Source organism: Lepidochelys kempii, chromosome 1, assembly GCF_965140265.1.
Source record: "Lepidochelys kempii isolate rLepKem1 chromosome 1, rLepKem1.hap2, whole genome shotgun sequence".
NCBI classification, from domain to species: Eukaryota; Metazoa; Chordata; order Testudines; family Cheloniidae; genus Lepidochelys; species Lepidochelys kempii.
In genome coordinates this window covers 312,078,831-312,101,922 of record NC_133256.1, presented here as the reverse complement: position 1 = coordinate 312,101,922, position 23,092 = coordinate 312,078,831, and the positions used below count along the sequence as shown (strand labels likewise).

The 23,092-nt window shown below is 38.2% G+C and overlaps 1 protein-coding gene across 5 annotated transcripts in view; it reads left to right on the top strand.

Annotated features, from left to right (window-relative positions):
* Positions 1-22,739, top strand: part of ZNF800 (zinc finger protein 800) — a 33,422-nt gene extending 10,683 nt beyond the window's left edge. For 4 of the 5 annotated variants that reach the window (XM_073328257.1, XM_073328256.1, XM_073328259.1 and 1 more), the window contains exons 4-5: positions 6,721-6,864; positions 17,604-20,528. In XM_073328257.1, coding sequence (XP_073184358.1) covers positions 6,721-6,864; positions 17,604-19,294 — 1,835 coding nt within the window. In that variant the 3' untranslated portion in view covers positions 19,295-20,528. Of the gene's footprint in view, positions 1-6,720; positions 6,865-17,603; positions 20,529-20,557 lie in introns of those variants that run through there. The other variant, XM_073328260.1, reaches the window with a different exon arrangement.
* The last annotated feature ends 353 nt before the right edge of the window (positions 22,740-23,092 follow it).

The following is a 23,092-nucleotide window of genomic DNA, read 5'->3' as shown; positions in this document are numbered from 1 at the left end:
GGAGGTGAAGAAGAAATGGCAATACTGCAAACAGTAGATCATGACTCCTGGGTAGATCATGCGAGTTTCAGACCAAACCACAGTACTTGTGACCAGGTTTTGACACTCACTACCTACGCTGAGAGTAGCTTCTAGGCCAGGCAGAAACAGGCACGAGTGCAGTAGAACCCTGTTTATCCAACCCGCCATTATCCAGCTCTTTATTAACTGAACAACCAGCGTACACAGGTCCAGAAGCTGATGATCACTCCTGTGGCCGCTAGATGGTGCTGCAGCCTTACACTTTCCCATTCTCTAGATTATCCAAATTTTTGATTGTCCGATCTGGCCCCGGCCCTAGTCCCAATTAGATTGGATAAACAGGGTTCTGCTGTATTCCTATTTTCAAGCTTCAAATGTAGCTAATACCTATCATGACAAATCCAACAGCCCAGCATCCTGGTTTTGATCTTTCATGCCATCTTGGGGTAAAGCTCAGCTGCTTCAGATGTAGTTACTAGCAGCACATTTGACCATTCCACAAGTGGGGACCTTTGACTCCATGCTTTGTTGTAGTAGGCAGTTTAGACCATGTACTTGTGGGTTGCGCCAATCAGCAAGAGCTATCTGGTTTCCCTCATGGATGTGCATAATGCCCTTCCCTTACCTGTTGAATGGTTAAGACAAAGATTAACCTGTGTGATTTGATTGTCTACGTAGATGCAATTGCAATGTGTATGTATGGTGTTGACTGGGGACTTCAACAATGAGTGACCCTAGTACATTTCATATGAACTGCAGTATATAGGCAGAGGTGATCTCTAGATACAATGCCAGCCTTGATATTAAGTGTTGTGGTTTAGATCAGCGTTTCCCAAACTTTTTTGGTCACGAACACTTTTTAACCTATTACAGAACACTTATGATATTATTTTGTAGTCATTTGGTTTTCAAATTAAAAAATTGCATTTATTTATGCTCAAATATATTTTACTTTACAAAACAAAGCAAAAATACAAATTTAAAATAACTTGAACTAACAATTTCTAACTGGAAAGCGTGTATAAAGTAGTACAAAAATGAAGTGCAAGAGTCAAAATTAAATTCTAGATTCTTTCATGGAACACTTATTCACATCATGTGGAACACCAGTGTTCCATGGAACACAGTTTGGGAAATGCTGGTTTAGATAGTTTAAGGTAGAAAACAGAAGTTTTATGAGAATACTAAAATCATAATATCCTAGTGTAAAGTTAATAATTGTGTGCATAATGCCAGGTCCACAACCTCTTAGGGTCAAAGGGAGCCTTTCCTTTGATTTTGAGCTTTGAGTTACGATCACACAGTCTTTGTCTCAATTCTCAAAGCACTTAGATATTATGCAAAAAGAAAAGGAGGACTTGTGGCACCTTAGAGACTAACCAATTTATTAGAGCATAAGCTTTCGTGAGCTACAGCTCACTTCTTCAGATGCATATCGTGGAAACTGCAGCAGGCTTTATATATACACAGAGAATATGAAACAATACCTATTCCCACCCCACTGTCCTGCTGGTAATAGCTTATCTAAAGTGATTTCCAGCACAAATCCAGGTTTTCTCACCCTCCACCCCCCCACACAAATTCACTCTCCTGCTGGTGATAGCCCATCCAAAGTGATAACTCTTTACACAATGTGCATGACAATTAAGCTGGGCTATTTCCTGCATAAATCCAGGTTCTCACATCCCCCCCACCCCCATACACACACAAACTCACTCTCCTGCTGGTAATAGCTCATCCAAACTGACCACTCTTCAAGTTAAAATCCAAGTTAAACCAGAACATCTGGGGGGGGGGGGGTAGGAAAAAACAAGAGGAAACAGGCTACCTTGCATAATGACTTAGCCACTCCAAGTCTCTATTTAAGCCTAAATTAATAGTATCCAATTTGCAAATGAATTCCAATTCAGCAGTTTCTCGCTGGAGTCTGGATTTGAAGTTTTTTTGTTTTAAGATAGCGACCTTCATGTCTGTGATCGCGTGACCAGAGAGATTGAAGTGTTCTCCGACTGGTTTATGAATGTTATAATTCTTGACATCTGATTTGTGTCCATTTATTCTTTTACGTAGAGACTGTCCAGTTTGACCAATGTACATGGCAGAGGGGCATTGCTGGCACATGATGGCATATATCACATTGGTGGATGTGCAGGTGAACGAGCCTCTGATAGTGTGGCTGATGTTATTAGGCCCTGTGATGGTGTCCCCTGAATAGATATGTGGGCACAGTTGGCAACGGGCTTTGTTGCAAGGATAAGTTCCTGGGTTAGTGGTTCTGTTGTGTGGTATGTGGTTGCTGGTGAGTATTTGCTTCAGGTTGCGGGGCTGTCTGTAGGCAAGGACTGGCCTGTCTCCCAAGATTTGTGAGAGTGTTGGGTCATCCTTTAGGATAGGTTGTAGATCCTCCAACGCATTATTAAGGATCTACAACCTATCCTAAAGGATGACCCAACACTCTCACAAATCTTGGGAGACAGGCCAGTCCTTGCCTACAGACAGCCCCGCAACCTGAAGCAAATACTCACCAGCAACCACATACCACACAACAGAACCACTAACCCAGGAACTTATCCTTGCAACAAAGCCCGTTGCCAACTGTGCCCACATATCTATTCAGGGGACACCATCACAGGGCCTAATAACATCAGCCACACTATCAGAGGCTCGTTCACCTGCACATCCACCAATGTGATATATGCCATCATGTGCCAGCAATGCCCCTCTGCCATGTACATTGGTCAAACTGGACAGTCTCTACGTAAAAGAATAAATGGACACAAATCAGATGTCAAGAATTATAACATTCATAAACCAGTCGGAGAACACTTCAATCTCTCTGGTCACGCGATCACAGACATGAAGGTCGCTATCTTAAAACAAAAAAACTTCAAATCCAGACTCCAGCGAGAAACTGCTGAATTGGAATTCATTTGCAAATTGGATACTATTAATTTAGGCTTAAATAGAGACTTGGAGTGGCTAAGTCATTATGCAAGGTAGCCTGTTTCCTCTTGTTTTTTCCTACCCCCCCCCCCCGATGTTCTGGTTTAACTTGGATTTTAACTTGAAGAGTGGTCAGTTTGGATGAGCTATTACCAGCAGGAGAGTGAGTTTGTGTGTGTATGGGGGTGGGGGGGATGTGAGAACCTGGATTTATGCAGGAAATAGCCCAGCTTAATTGTCATGCACATTGTGTAAAGAGTTATCACTTTGGATGGGCTATCACCAGCAGGAGAGTGAATTTGTGTGGGGGGGTGGAGGGTGAGAAAACCTGGATTTGTGCTGGAAATCACTTTAGATAAGCTATTACCAGCAGGACAGTGGGGTGGGAATAGGTATTGTTTCATATTCTCTGTGTATATATAAAGCCTGCTGCAGTTTCCACGATATGCATCTGAAGAAGTGAGCTGTAGCTCACGAAAGCTTATGCTCTAATAAATTGGTTAGTCTCTAAGGTGCCACAAGTCCTCCTTTTCTTTTTGCGAATACAGACTAACACGGCTGTTACTCTGAAACCTTAGATATTATGGTACATGTAGTGCTATCTACTTTTAACTTCTGTTAAGAATATCTTTAAAATCTTATGGTCAAAACACTGTCAAGATATACTTTTCAATTCATATTAAAAAAAAAACCTCTTGTTTTTATCAAACACTGTAAAATTTAAAAATCAACATAACTTTAAAATCTTGCATTTCGGATGTTTTGGTTTTTTGTGTTTTACTGAAGTTGGATAATCTGGGCTCACAACTCTGCAGAAGAATCTTTGAGTCAAAAATATTTTTGGGTATTTTCAGTCAGTTAATGAAGATATTTGTATTTCTGCTAAATTGTGGGACTATAGCAAGTTTCTTTTCTACTTCCGTAATTGTCAGAAGATATGTAAACCACACAAAAACTTGTATATTATCTTATTTTCAGCTGTTCAGTTTTATAGACTGTTACAAATAATTGGATTATACTAAATCTAGAGGAAATACTGTTGAGTTCTTGACTTCCAATGCAGAAAGCAAGGGTTAAATTTATCTTTTGTTTTGTTTTAAGTATGTATATCAAAGTTAGTCTTTCAGTGACTATTATAGGTTTCACTTTTTGTGTTTATGGAAGCTATTTTATTATTTTAGTTCAACTGCTCAAAGCTGCTATAGATGCTATAGATCTTTGCATCTGATCTCTGTATATTCTGTATAAATTAATACTAAGTTTTATATTTTCAGAAGAGGTAGTAATATTAATGTTTAAAGTTAAATTTTCACGAGTTAAGAGGGAAGGTACTGTACATCTGGGGTCAGCCTTGGGTTATAAGGGATTACAAGTATCGGTTACAAGGTTCACAAGATACATACATAGTACATAACCAGCATAGACCCAGACTGGGGTGTGGGAGTTTTTAAAATGTCAGTGGATAAGTGATCTTGGGTACGCCACCCATAGAATGTATTGAGAGTCCAAGTCAGTATTGGTGTAGTGAATAAGTACATGGGTGGGGTGCGTCCCTTGGTTCGTATCTACACTTCCAGTTGTTTTTAACAGGAGGACTCCCACTTAGTGAGCTAAAATCTCTTAACCCACAATCCTTGGGTCGAGTGCTGTAGCTATCTTTAGAAATCTGATATTAGAATCTTCTTTGTGTGTTGTCAGATCTGCTGTGAAAGTGTTCTTAAATCAAATAACCATATGCTGGGTCGTCATCCAAGACTACCATAACACAAAATATGTGGCAGGATGCGGGTAAAACCATGGAGCAGTAGATGTAAAATTCTCCTCCAAGGAGTTCAGTCACAAATTTAATTAATGCTTTTTTTTTTTTTAAACGAGCAGCATCAGCATGTCCTCTGGAATAGTGGTCGAAGCATGAAGAGGCGTATGAATGTTTAGCATATCTGGCACGTAAATACCTTGCAATGATGGCTTCAAAAGTGCCATGTGAATGTCTGTTCTCACTTTCAGGTGACATTGTAAATAAGAAGTGGATGGCATTATGTCTTCATAAAGGGGAGAGGGAGAGATAGCTCAGTGGTTTGAGTATTGGCATGCTAAACCCAGGGTTGTGAGCTCAATACTTGAGGGGGCCATTTAGGGATCTGCGGCAAAAAAAATTGGGGATTGGTCCTGCTTTGAGCAGTGGTTTGGACTAGATGATTTCCTGAGGTCCTTCCAACTCTGATATTCTATGATTCTATGAAATGTAAACAAGCTTGTTTATCTTAGCGATTGGCTGAACAAGAAGTAGGACTGAGTGGACTTGTAGGCGCTAAAGTTTTACATTGTTTTGTTATGGAGTGCAGTTATGTAACAAAAAAAATCTACATTTGTAAATTACACTTTCACGATAGAGATTGCACTACTGTACTAGTATAAGGTGAATTGAAAAATACTATTTCTTTATCATTTTTACAGTGCAACTATTTGTAATAGAAAGTGAGTACTGTACATTTTGTATTCTGTGTTGTCATTGAAATCAATATATTTGAAAATGTAGAAAAAGATCCAAAAATATTTAATAAATGTCAATTGGTATTGTTTAATAGTGCGATTAAAACTGCAATTAATTGAGATTAATTTTTTGAGTTAATCACTTGAGTTAACTGTGATGAATCAACAGCGCAAGTAATCATGTAAAGTTTTTATCGTTTTACGTCTAATAGATTGACATTAACTGGTAATCTTGTTCCAGTTCATGGGTTTTCTTTTCGTTTATTTGTTCAGGTATTTTTTTTTAAACTTCTCTCTTAATGACCTGGCATATTAAAGAAATTTGAAATAATAACTCAGTTAAGCCCCATCTTGATTTACCAGTGTCTCACTAAAATCTGTAGTGGACAAGTCTCCATATTACAAAACCCACCATCACTATATGCACTCTTGTTAGCAGTTTCAACACAGAGACCAGTGAAGGAATGGATTTAGAGCATGAACTATTCTCTCACCACTTTAGTTGGCTCTTCAGGAAAAGTCAGGGTTGGAGCACATTAGCAAGGCACGTCTGCACTTTATATATGTGGTTTTTAAACTAAAGTGTAACATTTGCATGCTTATAAACACACACTCTACGCTTGACACAATGTGCTAATTCAAAACTGATCTTAAATTTTGTATTTTTCTTCAGCGAGGAAGACAATAGGCAGACTAAAGATATGGGTCCAAATTCTGCTCTCTAATATAAGTGCAACTACATTGATCTCTGGTACCCTCATGTAAAAGTCTAGAATTTGTCTACTCTTCTCTTTTCATTTTGTTATGTTCTTTACAATTTTCTGCCCTGTTTGACAGTCTTTCTGAGTGAACGTGTTTTGTTGTACATCCTCAGAGCTGTCTGAGGAGCTTGAAAAGGTGCTAAATAATGATTTAAATGACTAGGTGGCTGTTCTTTCCTTCCACCTGATAGGCAATTATAACTCATTAACCAAAAACTCCCTTTCTGAATTTAGCTGTTGGTTTTAATCTTAAAGTTTATAGTCCTTTTACTTTTCACAATATCTGTAATCTTGATTTTTTTCTCCTTCAGCCTAGTCTTTATGTAATAATCCAGAACGTGTGTAGCTGATTTACAAATGACAATGATAATGGCATTTTGTCTTGTATTATTTGCTGCTTTAGCACTGAAATTTATTTGACTTGAAAATATTTTTGCTTTAATGAGATAGTGACTTTAAAAAAAAGTACCTTATTTTAAGTGTAAAATTTCTTTTGTTCCAGGAACTAAACAACTTAAACATATCTTGTTAAAAGACGTGGACACCATTTTTGAATGTAAAATATGCCGCAGTCTCTTCAGAGGATTACCAAACTTAATTACTCATAAAAAGTTCTATTGTCCTCCAAGTCTCCAGATGGATGACAGTAAGTTTTATTCACTGAAATATTTAATCAAACAACCTAGAATTGAGGAAATTTTCCCTTCTATATTATATGTAAAAACACCATCAGAAACAAGATGTAACTAATCTACCAGGTAAATTAGAGGATCAGTGAAGCAATGAAGTACTTCACTTTTATTAGCTTGTCACTTTCAGACTCATTTTTTTCAGTCTGTCTGAAAATCTCCTGTGTCAAATGGGAGTTTTTTATGCAGAGAACGAGGTCAAATGATGCTCCAAAGATATTAATTTGGGCCACATGGCAACTTAAGGCCTTGGTTCTGCAAAGGATGAGTAAAGTTATGAAAGTGTTCAGTTTTTTGCAGAATCATGAGCCAAGTCATGAAATTCAATGTAGTTGAAAACTCCTGTATTTCCACAGGAAAAAAGAGTGAGAAAATATAAAAGAGGTTAGGTCTTGTATGTGATGATTTTGAAGATTTCTCCTTTAGGGATCTAGAGCCAGGGTATTGTGATGTGCCATACAGTATTAGGTAATTTTTCATGTTGGCCTTGATATATTATTGAACAAGTAGTGGTATTTTATTAATAATTTTAAAAGGACACTTTCAAGATCTAAAAGTTGGTCACCTTTATTTTTACACATGCCTTTTGTTAGCATATTGCTGCTTGAACTCTTAAGATTTTTGTTATTTTCCTTCAACCAATCCTTTGTGCAGTGAGGAAAAACACAAGATTATTGATGGACCTGACACATAATTTGCTGTTAAAAATGATTAGTATATTATGACAAAATATACCCTAATTTAAAATAATGTATACCCAGATGACAACCTGAATTTGGTTTTGTTCTTATGGAGGTGGAGGAGACAAACTTACAAATGTGATAGACTTAGAACTTAGATTGGCATAGGCTAAGACCCTTGACACAGTACCTCTGAGTATAGGCATGTTTTAAATCACTTTGTTTAGTGACCTGTAGGGAAAGGGAAAAGATCAACATTAAAAAAACCTTTTAGTTAGAAATAGTAGTAATGTGTATTACAGTAGCACCCAGAGGCCCGAGCTGAGATCAGGTCATTGTTCTAGGTGCTACAAAACTCCTAAAGCTAAGAGATGTTAACCTAAATAGCCCAGACAGACAAAGCATGGAAGGGGCAGTGAAGGCATAGAGGGGTAAATTGCCTTGCCTGGTGTTACGCTACAGGTTAGTGACAGCTGGGAAAAGAACCCGGGTTTCCTAATGGTATGTCTACACTTAAAATGCTGCTGTGGAGCTGCTGTAATGCGTCAGTGTAGATGCTACCCGTGCTGACAAGGGCTTCTCCCCTTGGCGTAGGTCATCTGCTTCCTCGAGAGGCAGTAGCTAAGTCGACGGAAGAATTCTTCCATTGAGCTAGTGCTGATCTATGCTGAGCGTTAGGTTGGCATAGCTACCCCTCTCAGGTATGTGGATTTTTCACACTTCTGAGATGTAGCTATACCAAAGCGATAGCTATAAATTCCTAATGTAGACCAGGCTTAAGTCTTTGCCTTATGCCTTACCTATTGGCCTACAGTGCCTTTTTGACTAGCTAATGGTCTACTTCCTCATTCCCATCTTACTTTAAAGTTATATTCATGCACAGAGGTTTTATTTGTGCCTGCTGCTCCATTAAAGTAACAAGGATGGGTTGATGTTATTCTAATAAAGTTCATTTAGTAACTGAAGATATGGGTAAAGCATTTCTGTTATTACCATGCAAGTGTATGGCATTAACTTTCTCTCATACTTTCTGGACTGAACTAGAAAAAAATAGACAAAAATAAAGGGAGGAGGGTGAAAAGTTTAGGAAAGAACATATTTTGGACTCGTCCATCTAATTTTTGTATTCTGTGCAACTTCTATCCATAGGACTATATGGAATTGAGCTATTAAAATTTTGTAGCTCATGTGTCTAACAGTTTATTAAAACCTTTTGGGAAAGGACCATATCTACACTCTTTACAGCAGTGAAAACATTGGCAGTTAATCAGTTTTTAAAATATATTTTACCGAGCATGCTTTTAAACCATGTTATCAAGAGTTTCTGATCTGAAATTGAAAACGCATTGAGCAAATGCAATTGGCAGTATTCCTGGATTACATTTTTTTTCTGTTGCACTTATCCATCTTGCTGAATTAGATGTAATGGGCAAATATTTTGTAGATATTAAATTTTAGAGGAGCATAATATTAGATGTACTCAAATTTGAGCATGCTGGAGCCGTGAAATTAACAAGAAAGCCAGGCAGCTAGAGCCCAGCTGTCCCCTAAGCAGGAAGGCGAGAAGCTTAGGTGGCTGCTGCCCACTCCTGACAGGGAGATGAGAAGCCCTGGTGGCTGTCTCCAACTCTCGGAGATGAGAGCCCAGGGGGCAGCTTGGCTCCTGGAGGAGAGCTGTGTGAAGAGCTCTCAGGCCCCCACACTGCCCCTCTTGAGTCAGTAGAAGCATCCTGGTGTGGATGCGCACCACGGACAGAAGGAGGGTAGTGTGGACATCAGCCACCTCAGTAATTACTGTTGTATAGACATGCCCTTAGGGATTGCTTTTCTGTTCCTCTAGAATATTTTTCTGTGCAGGGTTGGATGCTTCAAAAACATGTAGATATTTGAAAATATTCTTCAAAGCTTAGAATCCTTTTCCAATAGCCCCTTTTATGCTAGATTGTCACAGTCCGTATTTGTTGACTCTATAAGGAAGTGAGGAATAAGGCCTCCTTTACTAGTCCCTGTTCGGATTGTGGCTGAGGAAGTTAAGAAGCTTGTGGTGACTGCTTGTCTGATACTCCTCTCCCCACAAGAAGGGGGTGAGGAGGAGCAGCCTTGGCTCCCCACTTAAATTATTGGCCAAAGTAGTTGGTCAGTCACATGGGTTGAATAAGCTTTTCCATGAAAAGGGATGAAGTAACTTACTTCCTCCTCTGAGTAAGAGACAAATGGTGACCCTAAGTCATCATTAGTTTTCTGGTCTGCTCTGAGATGCAGCTATTCACCACTCTTTATTCAGGGTAGATTATAAAGCTATAGTCGAGCCCTTGGTGTTTTGTCCTCTATTTAACTGCGGGTGGGGAGGGGGGTTAGTCTTGACATCTATTATGTTATATGAATAAAGGCATATGAAAGACCCCTATTGTGCACCAACTAAAAATAATTTTCTGTCCTAATGCAGAAACTAATTTCACGATGTTTGGACAGTGTCTACAATGTTACTTAAATTCATGTGCAGAGATCTTCATAAACTGACAAATTTCTTAATCTGAGTCCTTGCATGCAAGTGAAAAATCAGTGAGAAAGTATGAGAAGAAAAGTATACATCAGTAAGATACAGTATTTTAAATTTTCTCTTGACCTATCAATACCGAGGAAGTCAGCATGTGTAAGGTTTTTGTGATAGTGTTGATTTTAATGTTAGAAAAGTGTAAATCAGATTAACTTTAATTTTATCTCTGCCATTCTATCTACAACTGTTTGTTATCCCACTGAAACAAAACAAACTGTCCAAGCAAAAGACTACCACACTTACTGTCCAAGGAAAAGCAAGCGCTATTGACAACCTTTTTTGTGCAGTATATTTAACTCTATTAAATAGATTGAGTCCCTGTTTTGTTTTATAGGTATACATATGAACAGCCTCAATTTTTAAACAAACTTTAAAAGCTGCTGTTGTGAGTATGAAGGTATAATAAAAATGCAAAGCATCTGTGAACCTTCAACCAGCTATTTTTAAAATCTATTCATTTACAAAGTTTTAATGAGTTTACGAATCCTTGCCATGCAAATATCAGAAACAAAACAATCATTACAACAATTAGCTTTTGTTTAATGAGGAATATAGTCATCAGATCTTTCTGTTTAACGGGGTGTTACTGCGTTACAGATTGAGCATCGTTGCAACACCTGTTTGTTGATTCTCATGATTTGATCAAACTGAGTGAAATCTCTGTACACATGTAACAGACCAGGCTTGTCTAGCAAATGTTACTATTTAAAAAAAAATAAAAAATCGGCAGGAGTGCTGTTCTTCGTTTTTGTTTTTTTTAATGTACTTGAAATATTGAATAAAATGTAACCAGATATCTAAATATTCATCTGTCTTCCCCCCCCCCCCCTTCTCTTGCTGGGTACATAATGGTGTGTTAACTTTTCCATAAACACAACCTCCCTTATTTTTTTTTTTTAAACCATTCCTCTGTGGTTGAGCTATTTTTCTTTTTCCAGTAAGAGGCTACCAGTAGCCAAGCAGCTATTAGAAGATGAGAGATTAATTCTTCATTTTCTCTTTTGTCACCATTTTCATGGAGGAATCTAGGAGGATTACCAAAGGATTATTTGGTAATAAATATCCAACACTTCATGATATTTAGTTATGGATAGGGGTCTACCAAATTTTCAGCCATGAAAATCGTGTCACGGACTGTGAAATATGGTCTCCCCCGTGAAATCTGATCTCCAGCCACCCAGCTCTGAAGGCCGTGCCACTTGCCTGCAGCAGGGAGAGAAGTAAGGGTGACGATACCGTGACCCCTTAAAAGGGTCGGGGCCCCTAACTTGAGAAATGACATGTTTTTCGTGGGTTGGTCATGCATAAATAGCAAATTTTATGGATGTGTAACACACTTTCAAAATTTGCCATTTATGCCATGACCAACCTCTGAAAACTGTGATTTCTTTGCAATTTAAGTGGTCCTACTTAGGGACTGAATCCCAGTACTTTCTAATGACTGGACATGTTGACCATATATGCATAAATATCTCCCCTTTCATCACAGTTTCTACATTAATCACCATTCAGTCAATATTCATTTTTGAACCTGAGCGGTGTGAAATAGTACCTTAAAGACATTTTCTTTTTTTGTGTTACAGACTGAGGTTGTCTTGTCCTCTTTTCCAGATCAAACACCATTTCTCTGTGGTAATTTTTTTCTAAACTGGTCCTTCTCCTAGCTGTCATATATGAACTTTTTTTTGGTTGGGAAAGATGTCTGCAAAGATTGATAGAAATTAGTTATGTGTTTTGCTTTCTATTGACCAGATGTTATTAAAGTTCACTTTCTTGAAAACCTGTTTTATACAGAAAGTTAGAATGCCTGACTTAAAAGTACTGGTACCAGGGGGAGAGCAGACCAGTTAAAGTTAGTTTTGATCTCTAAATAAGTTAGTTTCTTTACTGTGTAGTTGGCCAACTGTGTGTATTCCATGGCTTCTCCAATATTTGAAGTTCTCTGATTTGCGATGTGGATTAAGATCAGGATTATTTGCAAGGAGTGTCATTGGCAAGGGAAAATAATTTCTTACCTCTAATTCTAGTCCAAACCTGTAGAGTAACCTTTGCTAAAGAATGTGTATACATTTCTGGAAGGTGTGGTTTTTTCATTAAGTCAGGGAGCCTAGCGATGTCTACACTGCTGCAATTTTCTTGTTCAATAAAGACCCAGTGTTGGCTGGGTTAAAGCGTCCCCAGTCCATTACTGCTTTGCGCTGGCCGGCTCGATAGTACTGTAGATTATTTGGGACAGGTAGTCCACCCTGTTTAATGTAACTGTATAAAGTATCTTACTCTTTGGTCTGTTCTTATTCCATATAAATTCTAACATCCTGTAAAAGAAAGAGTACTTGTGGCACCTTAGAGACTAACAAATTTATTTGAGCATAAGCTTTCGTGAGCTATAGCTCACTTCATCGGATGCATTCAGTGGAAACTACAGTGGGGAGATTTGTATACATAGAGAACATGAAACAATGGGTATTACCATACACACTGTAACGAGAGTGATCACTTAAGGTGAGCTATTACGAGCTGGGGGGTGGAACCTTTTGTAGTGATGATCAAGGTGGGCCATTTCCAGCAGTTGACAAGAACGTCTGAGGAACAGTGGGGGGTAGGGGGGTGATGGGATAAACCTGGGGAAATAGTTTTACTTTGTGTAATGACCCATCCACTCCCAGTCTCTATTCAAGCCTAAGTTAATTGTATCCAGTTTGCAAATTAATTCCAGTTCAGCATTCTCTCGTTGGAGTCTATTTTTGAAGTTTTTTTTGTTGAAGAATTGCCACTTTTAGGTCTGTAATCGAGTGACCAGAAAGATTGAAGTGTTCTCCAACTGGTTTTTGAATGTGTTAATTCTTGACATCGGATTTGTGTCCATTTATTCTTTTACGTAGAGACTGTCCAGTTTGACCAATGTACATGGCAGAGGGGCATTGCTGGCACATGATGGCATATATTACATTGGTAGATGTGCAGGTGAACGAGCCTCTGGTAGTGTGGCTGATGTGATTAGGCCTATGATGGTGTCCTCCTGAATAGATATGTGGACACAGTTGGCAACGGGCTTTGTTGCAAGGATAGGTTCCTGGGTTAGTGGTTGTGGTGTGTGGTTGCTGGTGAGTATTTGCTTCAGGTTGCGGGGCTGCCTGTAAGCAAGGACTGGCCTGTCTTCCAAGATCTGTGAGAGTGAGGGATCATCCTTGAGGATAGGTTGTAGATCCTTGATGATGTGTTGGAGGGGTTTTAGTTGGGGGCTGAAGGTGATGGCTAGTGGCGTTCTGTTGTTGTCTTTGTTGGGCCTGTCCTGTAGTAGGTGACTTCTGGGTACTCTTCTGGCTCTGTCAGTCTGTTTGTTCACTTCAGCAGGTGGGTATTGTAGTTGTAAGAATGCTTGATAGAGCATTTTTCCTGAGGAAACTACAGTCCATCGGTGATCTTCCTGAAAACACCATCCTGGCCACTATGGATGTAGAAACCCTCTACACCAACGTTCCACACAAATATTTTATAGCATTTGTTGTCCATTTGTACCTACATGTTTTCTGGAGGTGTGACTTTTCAGAGTCTGGCAAATTTGTTTTAAATCCAGATGCTTTCCCAAAGTCCTGGACTTCGTTAGAGACTAATTTTAGGGAAATATTTGGTTTAAATAAAATTATTACATCTGCATAGAGTGTTATTTTATTATGTGCTCCTGCAGGTTTCATTCGTGCAGTGAATTCCTTGTTTCTTATCCGCTGAGCAAAAGACTCGATGGCCAGTGCAAAAATTACAGGTGGAGACTAAGCAATTTTTTAATTCAATGGGAGATTTAACCCCATTACTTGCACAGCTGCTCTTCTGCTGGTGTAAAGAGCAGTTATCCATTTAAGGAACTGGGGGTCCTTTACAGGACAGGACTTGAAACAGAAAGTTGTTCGAGGAGCGTCCCTGTGGGGCTCCACTTCAGGTGAATATGCATCCCTGCACCTTTGGGTTTGTCTACACTACTGCTTAAGTTGATGCAACTTACGTTGCTCAGGGGTGTGAAAAAACCACCCAGCACATCCCTCGGCCCATGCCGCTTCCCGAAGCCCCCATTGGCCTGGAGCAGCAAACCACTGCCAGTGGGAGCTGCGATCAGCCAAACCTGCGGATGCGGAAGGTAAAGAAACCGGCCTGTCCTGCTAGGGACTTACCCTGATGGGCTGTGTGCCAAAGGTTGCTGATCCCTGCCCTAGCCCCACCACTCCGCCACAGGGCAGAAGCCCCAAGCTTTGCTCCCAGTCTATTAGGTGGAAAATGTGGGGGTGGGGGGGACTCCACAAGCCGCACTTTTACTGTAAAAGAGCCAAATATGGCTCACAAGCCGTGGTTTGTCCACTCCTGGTCTGTTTTAAAATGCAGAACACAGCTATTACTGATCATCCCAATTAAAGCATACTTCATACTGTTTTCTTTGTAATGTTAACATAATTACTGTTCAATTGGTCATTCCTGGTGACTCCCAGGAAATTGGGTTAGTCTTTAGGTTACTCCTCTAGTATCAGAGTTCTTTTGTTCAGTTTCACTTCTGCCATTGCCAGTATGGTCTCTAGAGTCGTATGTTTTTTCTTTTCCTAATTCCCTTTTCCTGGGTTTTACTATTTGCCAAGGGTTTTTCAGTGGCTTATCTGTAGTTACAACCTCTGGAGAAAGAAAAGGAGGACTTGTGGCACCTTAGAGACTAACCAATTTATCTGAGCATGAGCTTTCGTGAGCTCCAGGTGCCACAAGTACTCCTTTTCTTTTTGCGAATACAGCCTAACACGGCTGTTACTCTGATACCTCTGGAGAGTCGTCTTGTACATTTGAGATTTGGATTTCTATCCCAAGCATCTTGAATGTACTTTCTCCTTGTTTAAAGTCTTATAATACTGATTTTTTGAAAGCTAAGTGGGAATCACCTTTCGCAGTGGATATCTGCCCTGCTAAGTGCTGCTGTAATTTTCCCAGTGCTGTTTTTTTTCTTTTTTAAAGTTAGGGCAGAGAGATCATGGCCCTTGAGTTTGAACTCTGAATGCTCTGACTTCTTTTCATAATTAAATTTTTCTGCTGATAATTGCGACATTTCAGCATTAGGTCTCTGGGTTTATTATTTATTATGAGGCCTGTGGGGGGAAGGGCAGGAAGGGAGGCGTAGTGCCCTGTGTGCTTTCTCCACCTTTACCTCTTACAGACAGCTCAGCTGTAATGACCCCACAATTAACCTTTTTACGTACCAGATTGGGTTTCCTCCTTCAGCATTTTCAGGCAGTTCCTTAATTCTGATGATCCTTCTCACTCTGTTTTCTGTGTAATCCACTATAAGCAGAATAACTCTCTGCTCTAGCTCTGCCCTCTGTGTATGTCTACGCTGCATTTAGACATCCGTGGCTAGCCCACACCAGCTGGCTTGGGCTTAGGGGCTCTTTAATTGCAGCTTAGACTTTTGGCCTTGGGCTGCAGCCTGAGCCCAGAAGTCTACTCAGCACTTAAACAGCCCCTTAGTCTGAGTCAGCTGGCACAGGCCAGCCATGTGTGGGTATCTAATCACGCTGTAGACCTACTCTCACTTGCTTCTCTTAGGCCAGTCTCTAGCATAGGGCTCACTATTCCAAGTCCGTAACTTCCTTCTTGACTGCAAGAAGCTTGGTTGTGATACCATCTCTGATGGAATTCTACTCTGAGGTCATCTCCAGAATGTCTGCTTCGGAAGCAATTTGATTTTTTTTCAGCCCTGGCATTTCTGCCTGATTTGGCTGCCATGTGTCCCACCACACTGCCAGAAACCGTCTTCTGAGTGAGGTATCTTTACATTTTTGGATTTTCTTAGAGAATCCATCCTCTGCAACTTTGATCTGTTTTTTGCGGGTGGAGCTTAGTAGGTTTCGGGAATTGATGGAGGCAAGTTGCTCTGCTGTTACTTCAGAGAGCCATTTTATTCTGGTCTCTCTTCATAACCAGCCATTTTAGCCAATCGATTGACTGATTGTTTTTAGGAAAGGTGTTAGCTAGTCAATGGATTTGAGAGAGACCAAGAAATGTTGTATTGGTTTAATGTTCACATCCTATATCAAGAACTGTAACTTGCATCTTCTCTGGATGATCTAATAGAGCTTTATCTCTAGTTAACTGTAAGGTTATTGACAACTCTTTTTAAAAACATCTTTAGAGGTAGTTTATAATATATTCTAATATACTGTCATATGCAGATATTAATATATCCTGAAAATAATAGAATTGCAGGGAAAATGTGTCCCAGTTCTTAATTTAGTTTTGGTGATTCAGTAAGACTTTCAGGATAATGGATTTTGAGGAACATGTGAGGAGTATTTTGTTAATTGGTTGAGGGCTCATTATAAATTGAACATATAACTAATTTCACTTGGAGGGGTGGATCAATAATTATCCTTTTTAGTCTGTCATAAATATCTACAAACAAAATTTCATCTGAGCTTAAAACACCTTATGCTGCCTTGACCTTTCCATTGCAAGTTATTTTAATATTAATATAGCTGTTTAAAATTGAAACATTTAAAGTAAAATTTAAAGTAGCTTATTAAAACAATTTTTGATTTGTTTACACAGATTTAAATGATCTGAACGCTAATCATATTAAGGTTATTTTGAAAAGTGCTGTTTTATGTATATCTATTTCAATTTACCAAGCACCCATCTAGCACTCTAGGCACTACCCATTTTATAAAAAGTTCTTTCTGCCAATGAAACTTCTAACCCACCACAAATGAAATTCTCCTTTCATCCTCGTACCCTATTTATGTTGTTCCCTTATGGGAAGCTTGTGGTTGTATAGGCCTTGTAGTGTGTCCTAAAAGGTCAGTACATCTGGGATCTGACGGACAAAGTTGTGGGGTGAAGGGAGGCAGGGAGAAGTAACATCCAGAGTTGCAGGTCCTTCATTGAGACTACTCTACCTCTAGCCCCAGGAAAAGTTTTCCCTAATGATATTGTACACTAGGTAACACTCATGAAGAACAAGGTCAGGTGTTGCATCTTGATAATTTTGACTTTGGCCAGTAGTTGGTTTGTTGTTTTTAACTTTGGCCAGTAGTTGGTTTGTTGTTTTCCTAGAAAAGAAATTCTTTACAGATACAAAGGACATCTTAAACTGGGGGGCTGCCAGTTTAAGTGTACCAGAAGGAGTTAATCTCTGAGGTAAACTAAGTTCCTTAATAATTCTAAGGACATTTATCCTGATGCAATAAAAATATTTGTTGATTATCCAGAGAAAATCCACTACTGGAAATGGTAACTGGTGGTTCAATTGGCAAATTAAGCAAGATTTCTCCCCAGTTAGGCTGGATGTAATTATAGCAATTGTTGGAAGGTAGTACAAACATGAACTTTGAGTTAAAAACAAAATTCGTGGGCACATAATTCAATGATTGGGCCAAAATTCAAACAATTTGAGATTTCTAGATGATTAAACAATAACCTTTTGTTTTTACAGACCTCCCAGATGTCAATGATAAACAAAGCCAAGCTGTAAATAATCTCCTGGAAGCCATTTATCCTAGAGTGGACAAACAAGAATATGTAATTAAGCTAGAACCTATAGAAACAAATCAGAATGCTGTGTTTCAGTATGTTTCAAGGACTGACCATCCAGAAGAGAATATTGAGATTAGCAGTAGTCCTGATCAAGATCCATTACAAATACAGGAACCTACCACTGAGCAGCCCAAAACTGTTTCAACTCCCGATACAGAAACTTTAGAGTCGCCACCTGCTGATGCTGTAATAAATGTAATGCCTGCTCCTGACGAACAACCTCCAGCATTAAATCCTGAATTGGACTCTTCTGATAATTCTGATTTTGGCCACCAGTTGATTTGTTGTCTGTGTAGAAAAGAATTTCATTCCAGACGAAGTGTACGTCGGCACATTAGAAAAGTACACAAAAAAAAGATGGAAGAACTAAAGAAGTACATAGAAACGAAAAAGAAACCAAATCAGCGCTCCACAAAAGGACGAAATAAGAATGTGCTTGTAACATTAGGTAGAAGTTGTCCTGTATGTTATAAATCATTTGCTACAAAAGCCAATGTAAGGAGGCATTTTGATGAAGTTCATAGGGGGTTAAGGAGGGATTCCATTACTCCTGATATAGCTACAAAGCCTGGGCAACCTTTGTTCTTGGATACAGTTTCTGCTAAAAAATCTTTTAAGACCCGAAAACAAAAGTCTTCGTCAAAGGCTGAATACAATTTAACTGCATGCAAATGCCTTCTGTGCAAGAGAAAATATAGTTCACAAATAATGCTTAAAAGGCACATGCAAATTGTTCACAAGATAACGCTTTCTGGAAAGAACTCTAAAAGAGAGAAAGGACCCAATAATACTGCCAACGGCACGGAAATAAAAGTAAAAGTTGAACCAGCAGATTCTGTAGAATCTTCAACCCCTTCCATAACCCTTTCTCCACAGAATGAATTAAAGGGAACAAGTCATTCAAATGAGAAAAAGAACACACCGGCAGCACAGAAAAATAAAGTTAAACGAGACCTTGAAACCCCTAAATCAACCAATCCATCTGCTGCAGGTGGCCAGCAAAAAACAAGGAAGCCAAAACTTTCAGCTGGCTTTGACTTCAAGCAGCTTTACTGTAAACTGTGTAAACGTCAATTTACTTCTAAACAGAACTTGACAAAACACATTGAGTTGCACACAGATGGAAATAACATTTATGTTAAATTCTACAGGTGTCCTCTCTGCACTTACGAAACACGTCGCAAACGTGATGTGATAAGGCATATAACTGTAGTTCATAAAAAGTCATCACGTTACCTTGGTAAAATAACTGCAAGTTTAGAAATCAGAGCAATAAAAAAGCCTATTGATTTTGTTCTAAATAAGGTGGCAAAAAGAGGCCCTCAGAGGGATGAAGCAAGACAGATTGGTTCAAAACAGGATGTCACCTGTAACTCACCGAGTAAAAAGTTTGAAGGAGCTGATGTTGGCATAGAAGTAAAAGTCACAAAAAACTTTTCTCTTCACAGATGCAATAAATGTGGAAAGGCATTTGCCAAAAAGACCTTTCTAGAACATCATAAGAAAACTCACAAGGCAAATGCATCTCATTCACCAGAAGAAAACAAAACCAAAGGCAGAAGTACAAGATCAAAAGCTCTTGTCTGGTGAGAAACAGCTAGTGTTTTGCCTTTATTTAAAAACAAACAAAACAAAAACACGCCCCCCCCCCAATTTTATTATTTTGTTGCCTGAACAGATACTTTTCAATAGACTTGATGGTGTGGGAGATACAAAAGTAATGTGGCTATCTCATTTGCCTCTTCAGTAAAATGTTTTCAGTGGCTTGGAGACAAGTCAATTTCTAAATTTTTTTCTTCAGGAAGTTGCAACCTAATACAGTTAGGCTGTACAGTTCTTCTAAACTGTTTTAATATTATAAAAATCAATTTATATTGGCTTATGTTTACAGTAGACATTTTACAATTAGTTTTGCACTTGTTTGGTACTTGTTCACATGGTTTGTCCTGCTAATGTACACATTTGTAGGATAGTTACAAAAATATTATGGGACATTTATAGCTGATGTAAAAGTAAATTACAGCAGAGTAAATAAATCTCTACATCTAACTTGGAATGATCAGCCAGCAGTAAACTGTATTATTTTTCTTTTAACTTACTCTATTAAGTTTCCTTCACCTTCCCAACATCTTGGTATAATCCTAAAAACATCTCTTTGCATGAGTAAGAGTTTCCAGGATAGGGCCTTAAATTTGGATGGTTTTTTTTTATCGTGATGACTTGACTTGTTTTTCTGAAGTCCTGCTTCAAAGAAAAAATGGTGACACAGAGGTAGTCTTCTAATAAAATATTGTATCTTAGTTAAATGGAAATAACCTATAGATGGCCATTTTAGATTTCAGAATCATTATAGTTTTTACCTGAAGGCTTTTTGGATATTGCAGAGATTTGTAATAAAAACAGGCATGCCGGGCGGGGGTGTGGAGAGGAGTAGTCTTTAAATTATTACTTTGGAACTCTCTCCTTATAACAAATACCTGTTAAGTGAAAATAAGGCTAAATACATGTGCCTTGTGCTGTACCTGCTATTGACCTCAACTCAGAAGTGCTCTCTTCCCGAAGGCAACTCTGTCTTGGTTCACCTTCTGCAGTGGATTACCAGTCAGGCATACGTAGGTGGGTTTTCAGTGGTTTAGTAACCACTTTCTGCTAAAGAAAATGCAACTTAATAATGAGCTGGGTTCTCTTAAAATTACAGTAATCTTGTCTGAGGAAGAGAGCGTTTTTAAATTTTTTGTTTGTGGTAAATTTTAGGTACCACCTTGTGTTTAAAAATGATTTCACTGTTGTATAACTAGAAAACAAGTTGTATTGGTAAACTCAAAATATTAATTTATTCCCATTTCTCCTCAGATAACTTCAAGTGATGTACGGAAAGTTTGGAGTTCATTTGAGTGGAAAGACTTTAATTTGGTGTTAGAACCACTAATATCTTGAAAATGATACCATAAGAAAAATGAGGAAATACTTTTTCATAAACTATTGTTTGCTTACTAAATTAATACCTATTCTCATGGCTTGTTATATGACAGTGCCTCATTCCAACACTGTCAGGTAACTGTTGACTTGCAATGCACAACATGCATCTATAGACTAGTTAACTACCCTTGTCTCTATGCAGTTCAGCAAAGTTATCAATAGAAAGTGAACTTTTTGTGCTTCAAAAATAAAAAAACTCTTTACAAAAAGCATTTTGGAGAAGAAAACTTACTTTCATTTAGGAAATCAACTTGAGAGGTCACCACAGATACTGGCCTTAGTACTGCTAATGCTGATGAACCAATTCTGTGACTTATGTGGTATTCTACTTGGCTGGCAAACCTTTGCTTTGTTATGTACTGTTTTAAATTTATTACAAATGAATGTATAAGAGCAAACACCATATTAGTGTATATTGGCTGAATTGTTCTAATTTTTAGAAATTGTCATAACTTCAGTTTGTTCAGTTTGACTAATTTCCCAACTTTGGGGTGTACTGAATTTCACTGTACTAAAGTTGCTGCAGAGATATTGCCAATACTTTATTTTTCCATGCATGGTTCACAGGACAGCATTTCATTTGTAAACATTTAGGAAGTTTACAGAAACACCCACATTCCCTATTCCATATTCTTTAATTTTGTGTTTAAATTTTATACACAAGCACTTTAATGATAGTTGCAGTTAATTTTTCAGTTATTGTTTTAAAAAAACACACTAATGTTAATATGAAGGTAGTGAATATTTTCTGATGTTTTATAGACACAGACAATCCATGCACAACCACTTCTTATAATGCTAGTTTTATTTCTTTAAATATTAATAAAAGGGAAGATAGTGTGAGAGAAACTCAGAATATTTTTTTCTCGCAAGATCTTAAATGACCACTTTAGGTAGCACTTGACTTTATTGTAGGATTTGCAAAATGCTTACTGATCCTTTTGTCTATTTTATTTTATAATCAAGATTTTAGCAAAACAGTAGCACACCTACCATTATGAAAATCTTGGCAGGCTTCTGTGCCTCAATGTTTTTTTACTTTTTAGAAGATACTTTGTTTAGTGATTTGTGTCAAATTGCCACAATTTGAAAGGTACTGTACATCAGAAGAAATACCATGTTTTTATATAGGTTCACTCTCTTGCTTAGGGAGGTGCCTTGTCATATATACTTTTTGTATTAAAAAAAATCTAAAAATGTTGATCACAAGGTCATGAATTTAAAAAAAAATGCTTTTATGGATAAAAAATGTTTGGCCTTTTTAGTGCTTTGCACTAAAAAAAAATACACTGTGAATGGGAACTGGACTGTAACTGTTGCTGGAAATGTTCTATATTGAATGTACATGCTCTTGTTTGGATAAATGTACTGTATTTGGAAATAAATCAGACTGGAAGTTACTTTAACAAAGTGTGCTTAGACAAAAGGTGTATTCTAGTGAAACTGGAATGCTTTTCTTCAGTCAAACAAATTCAGTTACTACCAGCAGCTACACTTCAACATCTGCATTTCTATAAACTTTATTTCTCTATCATTGGGTCTGGTTTGTTGTATTATTCCACTGGAATTAAAAATACTTTTTGCCTTATGAGAAACTTAGCAGTTGGAGTGAACCCTTTTCTTCTACACTTATAATGATCTCCATTATGTAATTAAGAAATCATTGTCTAATCTTAGTTTTTACAAGTGACAGAAAACTATCCTTGTCTTGATTTTAGTTAAGCAAAATTTAATGTTATAGTCCTTGTTAATAGTGTTGTGACTCAAATACTGGTGCTCAGGAAGCTGAATATAATTTTTTTTAAGATCCTTATTTTTATATTAAAGAATGACAGAGGCTTTTGTAACCGTTATCAGAGGGGTAGCCGTGTTAGTCTGGATCTGTAGAAGAGGCAGAGAGTCCTGTGGCACCTTATAGACTAACGGACGTATTGGAGCATAAGCTTTCATGGGTGAATACTCACTTCGGATGCATGTGGGTATTTTGTAACAGTTACCCATTTTCATTTGGTTAGAATGTGCACAGAGAACCCCTACTGTTTGCTTATGATTTTAATAAATTAAAAAGTTGGTTGCCCTTACGTGTCCAGCTCCCTAGCACCTATTCTTAGATCTCTCTGTGTTGAGATTAGGAAAATAAAATGCAGGAGTGATGGTAGGTAGGTGGGGGTTACTCAGCTAACTCTAGTATTTCTACTGACTCCATCTTGGCTAAATTTAAAGTCTGCTGCTGAGATACTTGAAAGTGGAATTACATCTTTTCTAAAGGTAAGCCACACGTAACAGATTTCCACCCTTGGTCCATATATATGGTAGGTCAAAATGGCCCTAGCTCATAGGTGATTTACTGAATTGCTCTCTACTTGGTGGTGTTTCTACTTACAGATGAGGTTTAATAGCCAGCAACTG